The sequence below is a fragment of the Stegostoma tigrinum genome, chromosome 4, assembly GCF_030684315.1.
Source record: "Stegostoma tigrinum isolate sSteTig4 chromosome 4, sSteTig4.hap1, whole genome shotgun sequence".
Lineage (NCBI taxonomy): Eukaryota > Metazoa > Chordata > Chondrichthyes > Orectolobiformes > Stegostomatidae > Stegostoma > Stegostoma tigrinum.
The window spans coordinates 61,445,810-61,462,440 of record NC_081357.1 but is presented as its reverse complement, the minus strand read 5'-3'; the positions used below and the strand labels follow the sequence as shown (position 1 = coordinate 61,462,440).

The 16,631-nt window shown below is 40.6% G+C and overlaps 1 protein-coding gene across 1 annotated transcript in view; it reads right to left on the bottom strand.

Annotated features, from left to right (window-relative positions):
• nus1 (NUS1 dehydrodolichyl diphosphate synthase subunit) overlaps positions 1-16,399 on the bottom strand; it is a 31,152-nt gene extending 14,753 nt beyond the window's left edge. Inside the window, exons 1-2 of the mRNA XM_048531366.2 lie at positions 15,700-16,399; positions 3,270-3,395 (exon numbers count right to left, since the gene is read on the bottom strand). Coding sequence (XP_048387323.1) covers positions 3,270-3,395; positions 15,700-16,021 — 448 coding nt within the window. The 5' untranslated portion in view covers positions 16,022-16,399. The remainder of the gene's footprint in view (positions 1-3,269; positions 3,396-15,699) is intronic.
• Between the last annotated feature and the right edge of the window lie 232 nt (positions 16,400-16,631).

The following is a 16,631-nucleotide window of genomic DNA, read 5'->3' as shown; positions in this document are numbered from 1 at the left end:
ATTCAGCAATTTAGAAAAAGTTGGAATTAAGCATCTAATGATGATTGTGAGTCCATTGTTGATTGTCAGAAAAGCCCATCTGGTTCACTAATGTCTTTTGGAGAAGAAAACTGCCATTCTTACCTGGTTTGGCCTATATGTGACTCCAGACCCACAGCAATGTGGGTGACTCTAAACTGCCCTCCGGGCAATTAGGGATGGGCAATAAATGCTGGCCTAGAAAGCAATGCACTCATCCTGTCTATGAATTTTAATGGTCCTGGGGAATGTTGCAAAACAGAGAGACTTTGGGGTGCAGATTCATCGTTTCTTGAATGTGGAGTCACATACAGACAGGGTAGTTAGGAAGGTGATTGGTACACTTGCCTTTATTGGTCAGTACATGGGAGGTCATGTTGTGGCTGTACAGGACATTGGTTAGGCCACTTTTGGAATACTCATTTAATTCAGATCTCCCTGCTTTAGGAAAGATGTTAAACTTGAAGGGTGCAGAAAAAAACTTACAACAATATTGCTGGGGTTAGAGGGTTTGAGCTATAGTGAGGGGCTGACTAGGCTGGGGCTACTCTCCCTGGAGCGTGGGAGGCTGAGAGGTGATCTTTTGGAGGTTTATAAAATCATGAGGACCATGGACAGGGTGAAAAGCTATGGTCCTTTTTTCCCAGGGTAGGGGAGTGCAAACCTACAGGGCACACGATTAAGGTCAGAGGAGAAAGATATAATAGGGACAACTTTTTCATGCGTGTATGGAATGATCTGCCAGATAAAGTGGTGGAGGCTGGTACAATTACAACATTTTAAAGGCATCTAGATGGGTACATGAATAGGAAGGGTGAAGAGAGATATGGGCCAAATGCTAGCAAATGGAAGTAGATTAGTTTAGGATATCTGGTCAGCATAGACAAGTTGGACCAAAGGGTCTGTTTCTCTCTGTTCTTTTGAGCTTCCTAGTGCCCTGCCATTCCTTTGTCTGGGACAATCAATAGCTGCTAATGGGGACTGTTAATGTCTGACAATCAGTTGTTTACGGTAACAGCCCATGTGATGGTCTGGTGTGTGGAGCCTCTATTGCGGAGATGAAATGTAGACTGTGCGACCACTTTGCAAAATGCCCACGCTCTATCAACAAAAATGTTCCTGAGCTTCCTGTTGCCTGTCACTTCAATACATCATCATGTTCCCTGGCCAGCATCTCTGTCTCAGACTTGCCGCATTGCTTCAGCACGTCTCAGCGTAAGCTGGAAGAACAGCACATTTTCTGCTTGGGGACCCTGCTGCCTTCAGGGCTTAATATCAAGTTAAATAATTTTAGGGATTTAGCATCTTCCCCAATGTCCTTAACCCAATACCTACACAGCAAATTGCCTGACAGTGAGAGAGAAGGTCTTAAGTTATAGGAGGATCAGTCAGAAGGACAAATCAGTTACTACCCATTCCTTTGTCTGCCCAACTGTTTTACTCTCTCTCTGGGCTCTATCTCCACCTATCAGTTCTTCCTCCCCCTCCCACCACCCCATCTTCAGCATTGATACAAACCTTTTCCTAACCACCTTCTCCTTACATTCAACAGCATTATCTTTGCTGAATCCCCTATCAACATCCTAGCATTTAACTATTGATCATAAATGGAAATGGCCAACCAAAGCAGTGCTGTGGCTACAACAGCAGGCCAAAAGCTAGGAATTCTGTTGGTGGGTAACTCACCTCCTCTGTCATCGCCACTTGGAGCTCCAATAAATATTCAGAAGCTTGATTCAAAGCTGTAATCATTTTAAACATTCACAGCTCAACCACTGATACCCAGCAATGTTAACAATCCACAAAATGCACTGCAGCAACTAACAGGCTCCCACAATAGCATCTTCCACACCTTCAATCTCTACCATTCAGGCCAAAGGTTGAAAATGCATGAGAACTCCATCTACTGCCTGTTCCCTTCAAAACCACACACCATCCTGACTTGGAACTAAGACACCACTATTTCATTGTAGCTGGGTCAAAATCCTTGAAATCCTTCTTTAGCAGCACTGTGTGTATCTAAGCCACATGGGCAATAGCAGTTCAAGAAGGCAGCTCACCACCATCGTCTCCAGGATAATTAGGGATGGGCAATAAAAACCATCATCCCGTGAATGAATAAAACGAGATGAGACTAATACCACAGGATTGAAGAATTGTACATGTACAACAAAAGCAAAATAGCATGAATGCTGGAAATCTGAACAATAAACAAAAAGCACTGCAAGTACTCTGCAGGTCAGAGACAGAGAAAATCAGAATTAATGATACAGGACCGGGCCTTTCACGATAGGACATGTTGGTTCAGCTGAAGTCAAGTGCAGAGACTTTCAAAAGGCATTAATAAAGTGCTACATTAAAGTCTTATAATTGTGTAAAATTGATTAAGCCATCTTAAAGGATCCTGAACTCTAAATAAAGGTAGCTGTAGTTGCAGTTCTTACTCTCCATTGAAACACAGTAAGAATCCCAACCAGACCAAATGACTTCTTGAATAATCTCCTCTATTAATTTTTTTATCCCAATCAATAGCTATTGCTTAGTGTTAGTGAAGATCTATAGATCGGTTTGTGGCTGGAGTTGTTGTTTGGTTTGCTGAGCCGACTGCTTTTCATGCAAATGTCCTGTATTCCATGATGTGATTTTGCAATTTTTGAAGCCAATAACTCCAAAGTCCTTTGCTCTATTATACTTTCCAAACACAGAAGCAGGCAGCTCAAAAAAGTACTTGTTAAATGTCAGGTTTAAGGCATAAAAAACAAATTAATATACTTTATGAATAAATGCAGGTTTATATTTGAAAATAAAAGGATCACTGAGCAAAGTAAATTCCTTGAAATTATTGCAAGTGACCCATGTAAGTTAGTAATCTAAAACCGGAAACTTTTACGTAATTATCAAGATGGCCTACAGATCACCAGCAGCATTTTCAAGATATGACTGGTGTGGTATGTTTTCAAGGAAGAATTTGTGCACAGATTATGAAGTATATTCTTCAAAGCTATGACAATGCCACATTTGCTGAGATGAACTTGCTAACGTTACAAAAGACACATTGCAAACTGTGACAAAGTTCACAGTTTTCTTTACAAGACAATATTTTCAATGGATATATGATATAACATTTTTAATTGGATTGTACAAAGGAGTTAAGCTGGCAGTGGACTTTAAATTAGAAATCTATGTTCAGTTTTTGACGAAACAATTTCAATTTACAAACTTAATTTTAAAAACTGCATAAAGGCACTGACCTTGTTCAATTTTCTTGTTACTATTTAAAAAATCAGTAGAATATTTTGAAGAGTCTAGACCTAACAATTCTTGCTGTTGTTTTAAGATTTCCTCCATTAATCTGGAATTATTTCTTTTGAAAATTCCTGGAAGACACAAAAGGCACATGAGTGAAATGACTGAAAACATCAATTACGATAAGCAAGACAGCAGTCAGAAAGACAACATGATTGAAGCAGCTAAGACTGGTTTGTGACCTCTCTAAGAACAATGAGTGACAAATGTCTACATTTGAGAAAACTGGTGTGAAGTACAAATTGGAAGCTACAAAGATCACAGTTGGATAAAGGGATCAAATAAATGATGCAGTGATACAGACCATTAGCATTTTTGCTTTTGGCGCTCTTTGCTCCTGACAATCAAACCAGCTCAGTGCCATGAATACAGAGGTTTTTTATTCCCAGATAAAATGTACAGTGCATTAAAATAGGTGAACAGAATTCAACTGCAGTCAAGATGTCTTTGTTTTTTGCCCTTGTGTTAAAATTGTAATCTCAATAAAGAAAAGTTGACTGTGTAAATACCTACTCAAATCACATGCTTCCTGTCACAATCTGATGGTATCTGTAGCAAGTCAAAATTGCATCAGATACAAGTCACGGGTGGAGGACAAACAAGAGCAGCAGGGAGGAGTGAAACAAACCAAAACAAACTTTCCTGTTTGAGCATGACCTAGCTGCTTCTGTCTGTGTTAAAAGTTTGGAAACTTCCTGAAATATCATTTGGACTGTGTCTCCGCAGCAGGAGTAATTATCAGATTGTTAAATGAACAGAAGACATGAATTCCAGTTCAGATTAGTAAGATTATTCATTCTCCTGAAAATTCTATAAATAGCTGTTTGAAAGAATTCCACGTAATCTTTATTCTCATTACAACGCTGGAATGAAATCTTTTTGAATATGACACACAAAATTTGGGGGTTCAGGGGTTTAAAACTGTTATGAATTACGTGATATGGATAAGGAAGAAGGGGCCCACTCTTCTCATCCATTGCCCATCCTGAAAAATTCCCTGATTTTTTTACTGAATCCAACTATTTAAATTATTCCACACTTCAGACAGAACCTGCTCACCAGTATACTGACAATCAAAACAGCTGAATGGCATGGTTTCAATCTTGTCATGTATCCAACATTATCAACAGGGCATGAGACAATTGGCAAGTAAAATTTTACATTCTGATATTAGCCTTTGCAGTGTGTGGGCAAAGAACCAAAAGACAGCTCAACTATAAACCTTTAACCAGCAGTCACTGGGGAGTCAAGTTCTTCACATCTGATGCTTACATAATAACTTCCAACGTGGACTAAAACTTGCAGTAAACCAGCCTCTTTGCTTCCAAATAGGTACCGACACCAAATAAGTACACATTGAATAAGACATAACGATACTGCTAAGAAAATTACAACAAATTTCCTTAACTCCCTTTCACCAAACTACAAAGAACTTTCAAAAAACTGCATTCCACATGTTTGAAGACATTCAGGGCATATCTACAGCCAATCACAGCTTTTAATTTCAACAGGGCGCATTTTCTCAAGTAACCATAATAAACAATACTGATTATACAATTCTTTGGGGTCAGTGGCAGCAGAAAATGAGTATATTAGGTAAACTACATCGGCAAAGAGAAAACAATAAAATGGAAGAAAAAGTATTCAATCTATAAGTGTCTATTGCTCTTTATCCAAATCGAAACACAAAAAGCTGGCCAAACAACTGTTCAAAGTCCAAGGTAATATAAAACACTTTCGGAGATCTTGGAATTCTTCCAATTCTGATTTTCTTAACATTCCAGATTTTCATCACTCCACCACTAGCAGTTTGGGCATCAAGCTCTGGAATTCATTTCTATAACCCTTCCTCCAAAGATAAATCTTTAAAAGTGCAAAACTTGAATTAAATTCCTATTTGTCTACATCCGTAGCAGTTTAGAACCAAAAAAGCACTTTATCAGCTAATGGTCATGAGTCACCACCAGATTATTTTTTACCGTGGTGCAATATGTAATCTTGACTTGATTAGCCATTTCTATTATGCACATTTGGAGCAAAACTTCAGCCCAGTAATTCTGACCCAGAAGGTACATTTCAAACACAATTAAGAAAATAAGGACTTCAAATTCTATTACAGACTGGAGATCAAAGAAAATCCTTATTGCCTGATAAGTCTCAACTCATCCTAAGAAAAACACTGAGCATGAAAAACATTTAACTTAAAGAATAGTTTGAAAATGATCCTTTATATCTGGATAATTAAACAATCATGAATAAGATGCAATACAGAAGTAGCCTACGAAGTAGAGCTTTTCAAGCAAATCTGTGGAATGCTGAAACTTTTGTTTATTGATAAAAGAAAATTCCAAAAATAGAACCTAACATAAATTATCAAACTTCAACAGGAAATATCTTATTGCAATCCACTCTTTAAAAGAACCAAACTGAACATTGCAAATCGCAACGTACATCTATACAAGTCAGAGAAGCAGCAGGCATCCCACAGAAAGAAGTCATCAATATTTTCCCATCACGCACGGCTATAGCACAAAAGATACTTTCTTGTCTGCACTAGTCAAAGATCTAACTACGCTAAGATAATAAAATGTAGGCCCGAAACGTCAGCTTTTGTGCTCCTGAGATGCTGCTGGGCCTGCTGTGTTCATCCAGCCTCACATTTTATTATCTTGGATTCTCCAGCATCTGCAGTTCCCATTATCTCTAACTACGCTAATGCCTTCTTCCAGCTTTTGGCCCATGGCTGTGCTGACAATAGCAAGCAAGTGATTACCTAAATAATGCTTAAATGTTGCAAGAGTTTCTAACTCAAATCACTCTTTCAGTGAGTCAGTTTGAGGTTCCCACGACCCTCAGGATTATTAAAAAAAGACATCCTCACCCCCTTCTTTCCCGTCTACCTTAATCTACGAATCCAGTTATTGACCCCATCAGTACAAGAACAAGTGCCTTCAGCCTCTATATGCCCTTCAATCTTATTTCGCTCTATCAGACAACAAAAGTTGGTTCAGACAGGCAAATTTTAAGGAGCACATTAAAAGGACAAAACAGGAGTTCATGGATGCTCAGAGGATAAGAAAGGATATCAGAGTTGTTGAGTTAGAAAAGTTTTTGGAGTTAAGGAAAGTGAGGCCACAGAATAGTCCGAAAGTGAGGATGGGGAATGATGTTCCTTAACTAACATGGATAAACAGACACGTACAGTTGGTTCTGCTACAATACAATAGGTGTATTCCTGTGCAACATCGTCTTATAGAAAATCAAGCTATAGAAATAATAGGGCCTATGGGAAAAGTAGGGTTTAGGGGCAGACCAGCTAAAAAAAAATCACAAAAGTCTAATACAAAGGATCACACAATATGAATAAAATGTTTAATTCATATCTAATAATGAAATAAATGTAAATTTAATACTTTACCTCAAAATAATGTCAAGATGACTTGACGGGGGGAGGAGATTGCACTGTACCTCTCAGAAAGCACTTTGCATCAAAGCCCGCAAAAAGATCATGTGATACTGGCACAGAGATTCTTTTGGTGCTAATATCGAACGTATTCACGACAAAGCCTGTGAAAGCATCATCATGTCATGTTGACACATACTCCTCTGTGCACCGATGCAATCTCTTTCCAGCCAACACAAGTTCACGTTTTAGAAGTAGCGTTCCCCAATTCACCAGTCGCACTGCAGCCAATTTGCAGTCACGGAACAAACATTATAGCAGAAATGTAGTGATAAGTCCACACTACTTGGTGCAGCAGCAGTTTACGATGAATACAATGTGACAGATTGGCCTGGGTTTGGTGAGGTTATGGAGGTGAAAGTATGCAATCTTATCAATAATGCAAACGTCTGGTCAGAGACTCATCTAAGGGTCAAATATGACAGATAAAAATATTCTGCCAATTAAGCTTCTTAGCAAATTTTGAATGCTCCACCAACCAATCTCAACATTTTAGCAAAATCGAAGCACAAATGAAAACTGTTCTCACCAGTCTGAACCAAGCTGTAAAACTGGCTTGAAATAGTTACAACTACTGTAATCCACCATGAAACAGCTCCCACGTACCACAACCAAGCATACATGCAAAAACCTGACTTTCATTAAAATATTCATCAGAAGGTTTCACGTAATCAGCTAAGCATCTGCATTTACACAAAGAAACTCGCTGCACCCATTTTCTTAAATAGCACACTGCTGTTCCTGATTCCCTGGCCTTGATGATATGTACTCTGAAATGATTTTGGAGTTAGCAGGAGAAATTACAAACCAGTACAGCCAGACATGCAGCCTTCCCTTTACCCTGTGGGCTATGCTGCGTCTTTTGATCTTTCAGGGGATGTGGGCATCACTGACTAGGCCAGAACGTGTTATATGTCCCCAGCTATCCTCAGGAAAGCGGTGGTAAGCTGTCTTCTTGGACCGCTGTAATCAATGTACAGGGAGTTGGGGACATCCACAGTGCTGTTGGGATGAAGTTCCTGGATTCTGACCCAGGGATAATAAGAAGGGTGGCAATATAGTACCAAATCAGGATGATGCATAGTTTGATGGATGGGAATTTACAGGTTCTGCACCATACAAGCCAGTCTGATTTACAGTCTTTGCTGCCTGTTTTATTGGAAGTAGATATGTTCCTTGGTCATGGAGGTCAGTGATGAGGAAGGTTTAAGAATTGCACAGGATTTGTTTGCTGATCCTGAAGAAAACATTTAGTTTTCTATAACAGATAGGAAAAACTTGCTCTCACTAGGGTAAGGATCAGGAACATGAGGGCGCAAATTTTAGGGAATAGGCAAAAAAAATGTAATCGAAATAAGAGGAAAGCCTTTTTTAGCTCAGTGGCTAGTTAGGAGCCAAAATACATTGTGCGTATGACGAAGGCAGATTCAACCGAGGCATTAAAGAGGAAATTGGATTACTTTATGAAAAGGAAAACTGTGCTGAGCAAATGGAAAAGGATTGGAAAAATAAAGCGGTAAAGGGTTCCTTCAGTGAGCCAGCACAGAAAATTCCAAGTGGCCTCTCTCTATGCTGTAACAAATGAGAGATTCTGTAAAGCGCAATGGTCAGACAAATGCTGGAATAATTGTTCAAGGTTGCTTTGAGATGTCCTCCAGACATCAAAAAGGCTGTGTCTATAACAGCTTTTACAAATAAAAGAAACAGGGTGCTAGTCTGATGGAAATCACAAATCACTTGTCAGCAAAATTTAATGCTGTTAGCTAACTTGCGCATTTTGCCTCAAATTATTCTGTACCACTGGACAGTACATCATGGAATAGAGAAGCTTTGTGTCTGCCTCAGAAAAGGTTGAGAAGGCTTGGGCTCTTTCGTCAATAGAAGATCTTGAAAGGTGACCAATTAACATTATGGATGGGAAAGGCAGGGGACTAAAAGCCATAAATGAAAGATAGTTTTCTTTAAAAAAAGAGAGAGTCCAAGCTGGCAATCTGGGCAATTTCTTTACCAGGAGTGATTAGAACATGGTACTTGCTACCACATGGAATCATACAGGTGAATAATCAAATACACCCAGGCAGAAACTGAATAGGTACATGAAGGAGAAAAGGAACAGAAGGATATAATTCTGGAGCTAGATGAACAGCGTGGGAGAATATCATGGGGCACAGACACGTTGATCCAAATTATCTGTTTAGATATGTAACAGTGAAATATGTTCACTAATTTTGAATTCAAACAGGTTGTCAGAACTGCTTAAGCCAAGTTTTAAAGTACAACTTCAACCAAAAGTGCATTCTGGACAAACTTAAAAGAACCTTGTTGCATCTACTGTACCAATTCAAGTGCAATGGTATGTCACTGTATTAATAATCCTGAGGTCCAGACTAACTTTCTGGAGATGACAGCTGGGTAAATTTAAATACAACTAATCTCTGATTTTGAAAAACTAGACTCAGTAATAGTGATCAAGAAACCACTGACAATGGTCACTAAAAATCCACCTGTCTCACTGACGTCCTGCTGAGAAAGCGACTTGCCATCCTTACCAATCTGGCATACATAGGCCCCAGACACTCAGCAATGTGGATGACTCCTAAATGTGCCTGAAAGAATCAAGCAAGCCTTTCAGTTGTAACAATCATTAGAGTTATATAGCATGGAAGCAGACCCTTTGGTCCAACTCATTCATAATGACCATGCACCCAAACTAAACTAGTCTCACTTACCTGTGCTTTCCCCAAATGCCTCTAAACCATTTGTACTCAAGAACTTATCTAAATATCTTTTAAATGTTGAAACTGCACCTGCATCTACCACTTCTTCTGGCAGTTCATTCCTTATATGCACTACCCTCTGTGTGAAAAAAGTTGCCCAAGGTCTCTTTTAAATCATTCCCCTCTTACCTTAAAACCTATTTCCTCTAGCTTTGAACTCCCCCATCCAAGGAAAAAGACCATGGCTATTCGCCTTATCTTTGCCCCTGACAATTTTATCAGTAACATCCTTGTAAATCTTTTCTACACTTTCCAATTTAATAATATCCTTCCTATAGCAGGGTGACCAGAAGAGTATGCAGTACTCCAAAAAGTGGCCCCACTGATGTCCTGTACAACCGCAACAGGATGTCCCAACTCCTGTGCACTATGCTCTAACCTGAGAAGTCAAGCATGCCAAACATCTTCACCACCTTGTCTACCTGTGATGCCACTTTCAAGTACCTGAACCCAGAGGGGTCTGTTCAACAACAGTCCCCAGGGGCCCTATCATTAACTGTGCAAGTCCTGCCAGGTTTGTCTTTCCAAAATCCCACACCTCACATTTATCTAAATTAAGCTCCATCTGCCATTCCTAGGCCCCTTTGGCTCAGCTGATCAAGATCCCACTGTATTCTGGAGATAACCTCCTTCCCTATCCACTATACCACCAAACCAGAGTTGGTTAATCTAATCGGGCCTATTCTAAAGGACTGACATACCTATCTATATTAAATCACACTGTCTTACAGTAATAGAAATAAATTAATGATAAAAGGAATAAAACAACACAAAACACCCAATACTGACCTGGGCACCAGAAGCAACAATGGCACACCCGGTCCGGTCAACCCTGCAAAGCGACAGTTTGACACTCTCTGTAAGATACGAATGTGTCTGCCATCACAATCACCATCCTCGCGTACATCTGAATCCACCAGTAGGACAGACCCACCAGACGTCGTGACCCACCTGGGAGTCCTAAACATCATCTCTGGAAATCACCAAGTCTCATGGTATCAGATCAAACATGGGCAAGGAAACTCCTCCTGGTTACCATCTACCACCCCCTTCCCTCCCCGCTTTCCTTCACAGCTAAGGAATCAATATTCCTTCAGGTTAACTGCTTGGTAAATGCACAGCATGTAGTCTGGGTAGACGACTTCAACATTTATCACAGGGAATGGTTTGTTAGCACAGTTACCAAGCCAACTAGCCGAGTCCTAAAAACACACAGTTGATAGAACAGGCCTGAGACAGGTGGTGAGGGAAAGAACAACAGGTAAAAATCTCTTTCTCCACTGATCTAATATTGCCAGTGCATCTGGCCAAGTCAGTATCAGCAGGAATGACTGCTGCATTGTTCTTGCACAGATGAAGTGCTAACTTCACATTAAGGATACCCTCCATCATGCTTTGTGGCACTATTATGCTAAATGGGACAGATTTCAAACATCTCAAAATTGGGCACCCACAAGGCACTATGTGCCATCAGCAGCAACAGAATTGTGTTCCATCACAATCTGTAACGTCATAGCCTGGGATATCCACCAATCTACCATGCCAATCAAGTTGGGAGATACAACCATGGCTTTATGAACAGTGTGGGAGATAACAGGAGCAGCACAAAGTATACCTCAAAAAAAAGGGGTACCCACCTGATAAAGCTGTATGCCAAACAGCAGAAGCAGCATGAGACAAACAAACCAAACACACTTTGACAAGAATACAGGTGCTGAATATTATTTGAATGGAAAAATTCTGCAGTAGGTCACAATAAAGAGGAATTTTGGATCCTTTGAGCATGAATTGCAAAAAATTAGAATCCAAGTTCAGGAGGTAGTAGGGGACACAAATTACTGGCCTGTACCTCAAAAGGGAATGAGGTACAAAAATAAGAAAGCATTGAAGTTATACAAGACGCTAGACCACACCTGCAATGCTGTGAACAGGTCTAATCCTTAAGGAACAACGCACTGGCATCGGAAGCAATCTAGAATGTTTATTAGGTTGATCGCGATGTACGAGGGATTGTCTCATGAAAAACAGTTGAGTATGCTTGAATACGACTCATTGGAGTTTAAAAGAATGAGGGGCACACTTGTTGAAATGTATAAGATTCTTAAGGAACTTGACAGGGTAGACATGGAGAGCTTGTTTTCCCTTGTGGGAGAACCTAGGACTAGAGGGCATAATCTCAGAGTGAGGATCGCCTATTTATGGTAGAGATGAAGAGAACTATTTTTTACTCAGTGGAATTCTCAGTGAATCAGTGGAATTTTTCACCACAGAGAGTTATTGAGTTCGGTTCATCAAGTATACTGAAGTCCGAGATAGACAGATTTGTAATCAGTAAAGGAATCAAAGTTATGGGGTAAAGACAGTAAAATAGAGTTGAGGGCTATCAGATCAGCTGTGATCTCACTGAATGGCAGAGCAGACTCAATAAGCCAAATGCCTACTTCTGCTTCTATGTCTGGCACTATTATGCTAAATGGGACAGATTTCAAACATCTCAAAATTGGGCACCCACAAGGCACTTTGGAGCATCAGCAGCAACAGAACTGTGTTCCATCACAATCTGTAATGTCATAGCCTGGGATATCCACCAATCTACCATGCCAATCAAGTTGGGAGATCAGCCACGGCTTTATGAACAGTGTGGGAGATCACAACAGGGATGAGTTGGCCAGATGCACTGGCAATATTAGATGTAAGTGAACCCACCAGAAACTGATCCGACTGAAAGTCTGTAGTCCTGCTACATCCATTCATGAGTGGTGCTGGATAGTTGAACAACCAGAGAAGGGTCCAGAAATATCAGTACACTCAGCCAGAAACGCCAAGATCCATCTCTATCTCCTCCTAAGGTCACCTATATCACTGATGACTGACCAAGCAATGCAATTCACTCCATCTGATACAAGAAACAGCTGGTTCTCACAACATTCCACAAATAATATGAAAGGCCTTCTCCAGAACAGCCATGACCTAAGCCAAGCTGTTCCAGTACAGCTCCAAAGGCAACGACACAGGAATGTTAAATATAATCCAGGTATGTCCTATCCACAATAAGCAGGACAAACCTAACTCAGTTAACTACCACCATATCAGTCTGTGGTGAACTCTGTGATGGGATGGAAAGACAATGAACAACAGTGCTATCAAGCATCTTTAGCTACTTTGCCAATGAACTTCCCCTCAAAGTCAGAAGTCAGGGATGTTTGAAAATGCAGAGTGTTTAGTAACATTTGCAACATTTCAGATACAGAAGTCATCCAAGTCCAGATACAGCCAGACCTAGGCTAGACAACGGTTTGGTCTAATAAATGGCAAGTAACATTTGCACTATAAAGCACCAGGCAGTAAGCATCTCCACAAAGAGTCAAACCATTTTTCCTGAACATTTAATTGCGTTACCAGTGAACCCCACACCACAGACCTCCTGGGCATCACCATTAACAGAACTGGTCGTATGAATACTGAGGCTGTAAGAACAAATCAAGGATTGGGAAAATCTCTGGAAGATATTTCAACTCCTAACTCCACAAAGCCTGTCCACTGACAAGACAAGGTCAGGGTTGGGAATAAACACGCTCCACTTTCCCCCAAGACAACACAGCCTCCTCAACTAGCACCTCATCCATTCACTTCCTCCACTCCGGACACCCAGGCAGCTGTATACACCATCAGCAAGTCACAAGGTTCCTTCAACACAATCTTCAGGACCTGGTACATCCAACATGTAGAAATCCAAGGTCAGCAGATACATGGAAATGCTGCCACCGGAAAGGTGTCCACCAAGCCATCAACCATTCTGATTTTAAACCATATCACGATACCATAATGTCACTGGGTCTAATCCTAGATCTCCCACCCTAACAGCACCGAGGGTGTCCCTACACTCCAAGGATTGTTGTGGTTCAACAAGGTGGCTCACCATCTTCACAGGGGTCATTACGCATAAGCAATAGATGCCAGCCTAACTAGCACAGATGTCCTATGAATGAATTTTTCTTTTAAAAATTCATCCAGTACAGTCAGTGCCAGAAAGAATGTTGCTAAAGGTCTTATTAAAACAATGGTAGGCTATCATTTAAGTGCTTTGAGGACAAGGAAACAGTAATGCCATTCAGCTGATAGCTAGCTATCAGTCATTCCCATTTTAATAAAATTTAGAGGATTTTTTAAAAAAATCATTGCCTTTCCTCACCCCCAACAACATTCATCAAGAAAACTTGGATAGATAGGCCTCTTGGATATTGTGCAGCTCAATCACAAACAGGTCTGACACAGTGAAACAAAAATGATGTTTTCTTTTTGCTATTTTGATAATTTCTAATTACAGTATCAGCTTTAAAAATTGCACTGAAAATAAACAAAGAAATATTAGTCAGTTCATTGATACCCCATGAATGGTCAGTTCAAGAAGTGTGCCCCTCCTCTCCTCTGTCCCAGTCAGATGTTGAGACTGAACTGCAAATGTTTCACTTGGCAGCATGCTCTGTTGATGAAGCCATTATGTTCCTCAGCTGCAGGGCAACTGAGCATTCAAATAACCCATTCAAATCTTGAAACAGGCTACCTACCAGGAAGAACTCAAACAAAAAACTCATGACCACAAATTTTGAAGTACATACTCATGATTCAATTATTGCTATTTTGCCACTGCTGTTGGTGTTGAATTCAGACAGACTAAATAATCAGAACATATTTGAGCCCCAAAGAAAATAACTCCTCTATCCGAAGTATATCCAAATGCCAAAAGTAAGCTCGGAGCATTTTTAAAACCTCTAATAAACACCTGCAACATTAAAGCAAACATACGTACATTCTGAAAAGGTGACAGCACCCCTCCTATGATGGAAGTGTGCTTTGTTAAAACAACATAATCATCAGTACTCACATTCCAATTACAGGTGTGCACCACAAGATGTGGAATCATTTTGACATTGAATGAGAATGTCATTATTCTTATCACATCTACTTGGATCTTCCTGCAAGAGGCATTGATTAAAATCTTATGCAAAAATATATGCATTTAACAAGCCTGAATTAAGCAGTGGTTGTTACTGGCACTTTATCCATTCCCTGTCTGTGATAAGATTCATTTTGCAATCTCTTTCTAAATGATAAGATAAATTAAAACACAAAAGGAAGACAAAATGGTCAGAAACAAAAAAGAAACAAAGCACTGAGCAGACTGATTGAACTTCTAATAAAAATCTTTACCCTTTGCATTCTTAGGATTATAGGATTTCAAATTGGAATAATTTGAAATCCTGTTGTATTATTAAAGTAATAAAATAATTATACTTGGATGCTGCTGCTGTTTAACTTTAAAGTAGGAATAAGGCTGATTAATTCAAAATTGCTCAAGTGGCAATGTGTCATTTTATGTTGTGGCAGTGACAAGATATTCCAATCTTCAGGAAAAACTGTAAGGAAATCAGTTCGGTCCTATAGAGTGCACTGTGATTTTCATTTAATACCTCTGCTGAGGGTAGTTTCTCTAGGCCAGAGGTCTGGGTTCTCGTCCCACCTGCTATGAAACAGGTCAATTTGAAAAGCCCTCCTCCAAAAATACCATTTTACTGTAACAAAAAGTACACACCATATAAACTTAAAATCAGTCTAAATTATGCCCTTAAATCTGTGACTTGAACCCACAACTTGGAATAGGATAATGATAGTACTAAAGTGATCAACCCTAACTTACTGACATACACATGTATGAAAAAGAAACCGTTCAACAGTAGTCACATTTAGTTTTGACTGACGTTAAGTTATGGCACTTTAACAGTTGAAAGTAGTTTTACACTGTAAGAACTTTAATTAAGCAGCGTTCATTTAGAGCGGGTAGAGCTTGCAACTGTAAAAAGGGACGAAAAACGAAAGTATTTTTTTCCTTCTCTTGACGGGCGCCAAACTGCCCTGGACAACCAAGAAACAAACATTAAGCCAGGATTTGTCAAGGCGATTGCTGCTAAATCATCCACAAAGTTAAAGGAACAAACCATGGATCGGAAATTCCGGTTCTTTAACGTTCAATTCAAGGAAGAAAATTCCCGCCCACCTATGCAATGTACGTCTTATTTCTAAGGCGGGGGAGGCTCGTTTACTTTCGGGCAGCTACCCACTCCACCCCTGGCTCACCTTGGTTGTCATAGACGCTGACATAGGAAATGCCAACAGCCATACACCACACCACCAGGTTAGCGATGTCCGTGTAGCTGCTTTCGTCCTCAGTCACTACCAGCCCCAAGTGCAGCGGTAACTTCTTCAGGCGGCGTCCGTCCGAGCGCCAGCGCGCGCGCCGGCTCTTGCCTTTGTTCTTGGCGTTCTGGAATCGGAACGCCAGGCTCGCCGGGTTCCAGCGCCTCCAGGCCCACATTCCATGGCGGAGCCAGGCCGACAGCGTCCGGTGCAGGCACAGCAATGTATGCAGTATCCTCCAGACCAACTCAAACACTGCCATCACCTTACCATGCAATTACAGAGAAGGTTCGGGTTGCGGAGGAGAACTGCAGCGTGTGAAACCAAAACTAAATAACACAACCCTCCCGTTGTAAAGATTCACGTGGAGAAAAGCCAGCTTTGCTAAATCAGTCTCCGTCTTTCTTTGAATGAATACTAATCAGTGCCAACTCCTCAACACGCCCGCCGCCATCTTCACTCTTCCCCCACCCCCTAAGTATTAACTTTCACCTTTGACCGAAACAACACATGGAGTGCTGGGATTGGTTCACAAGGTCCAAACCCGACCAGAGACGAATGCAATTTGTTCACTCGACAGTCGCCTGAAGCTGCAGCGTCCCCTAATTCGACAGAGCTCAATTCGTCTCCAGCTTCAACATTTGTCAATGCAATGCTGAAGGGGAATAGCAAAACATATCGTAGAAAAATCTGTGTAGTCGCTTGCAAAACAACTTTTGAAATGTTGCAATGTCGAAGGGGCGTTGTCGAATCCTCCCACAAACAGAAATGAGGCAATGACTATTTCCCAATTGTAATAATGAGGAAAGGACACGGGACGCAGGCTAGGAGACAGGTTTGTGGAACATCTGCGCTCAGCACTCACCAACAGC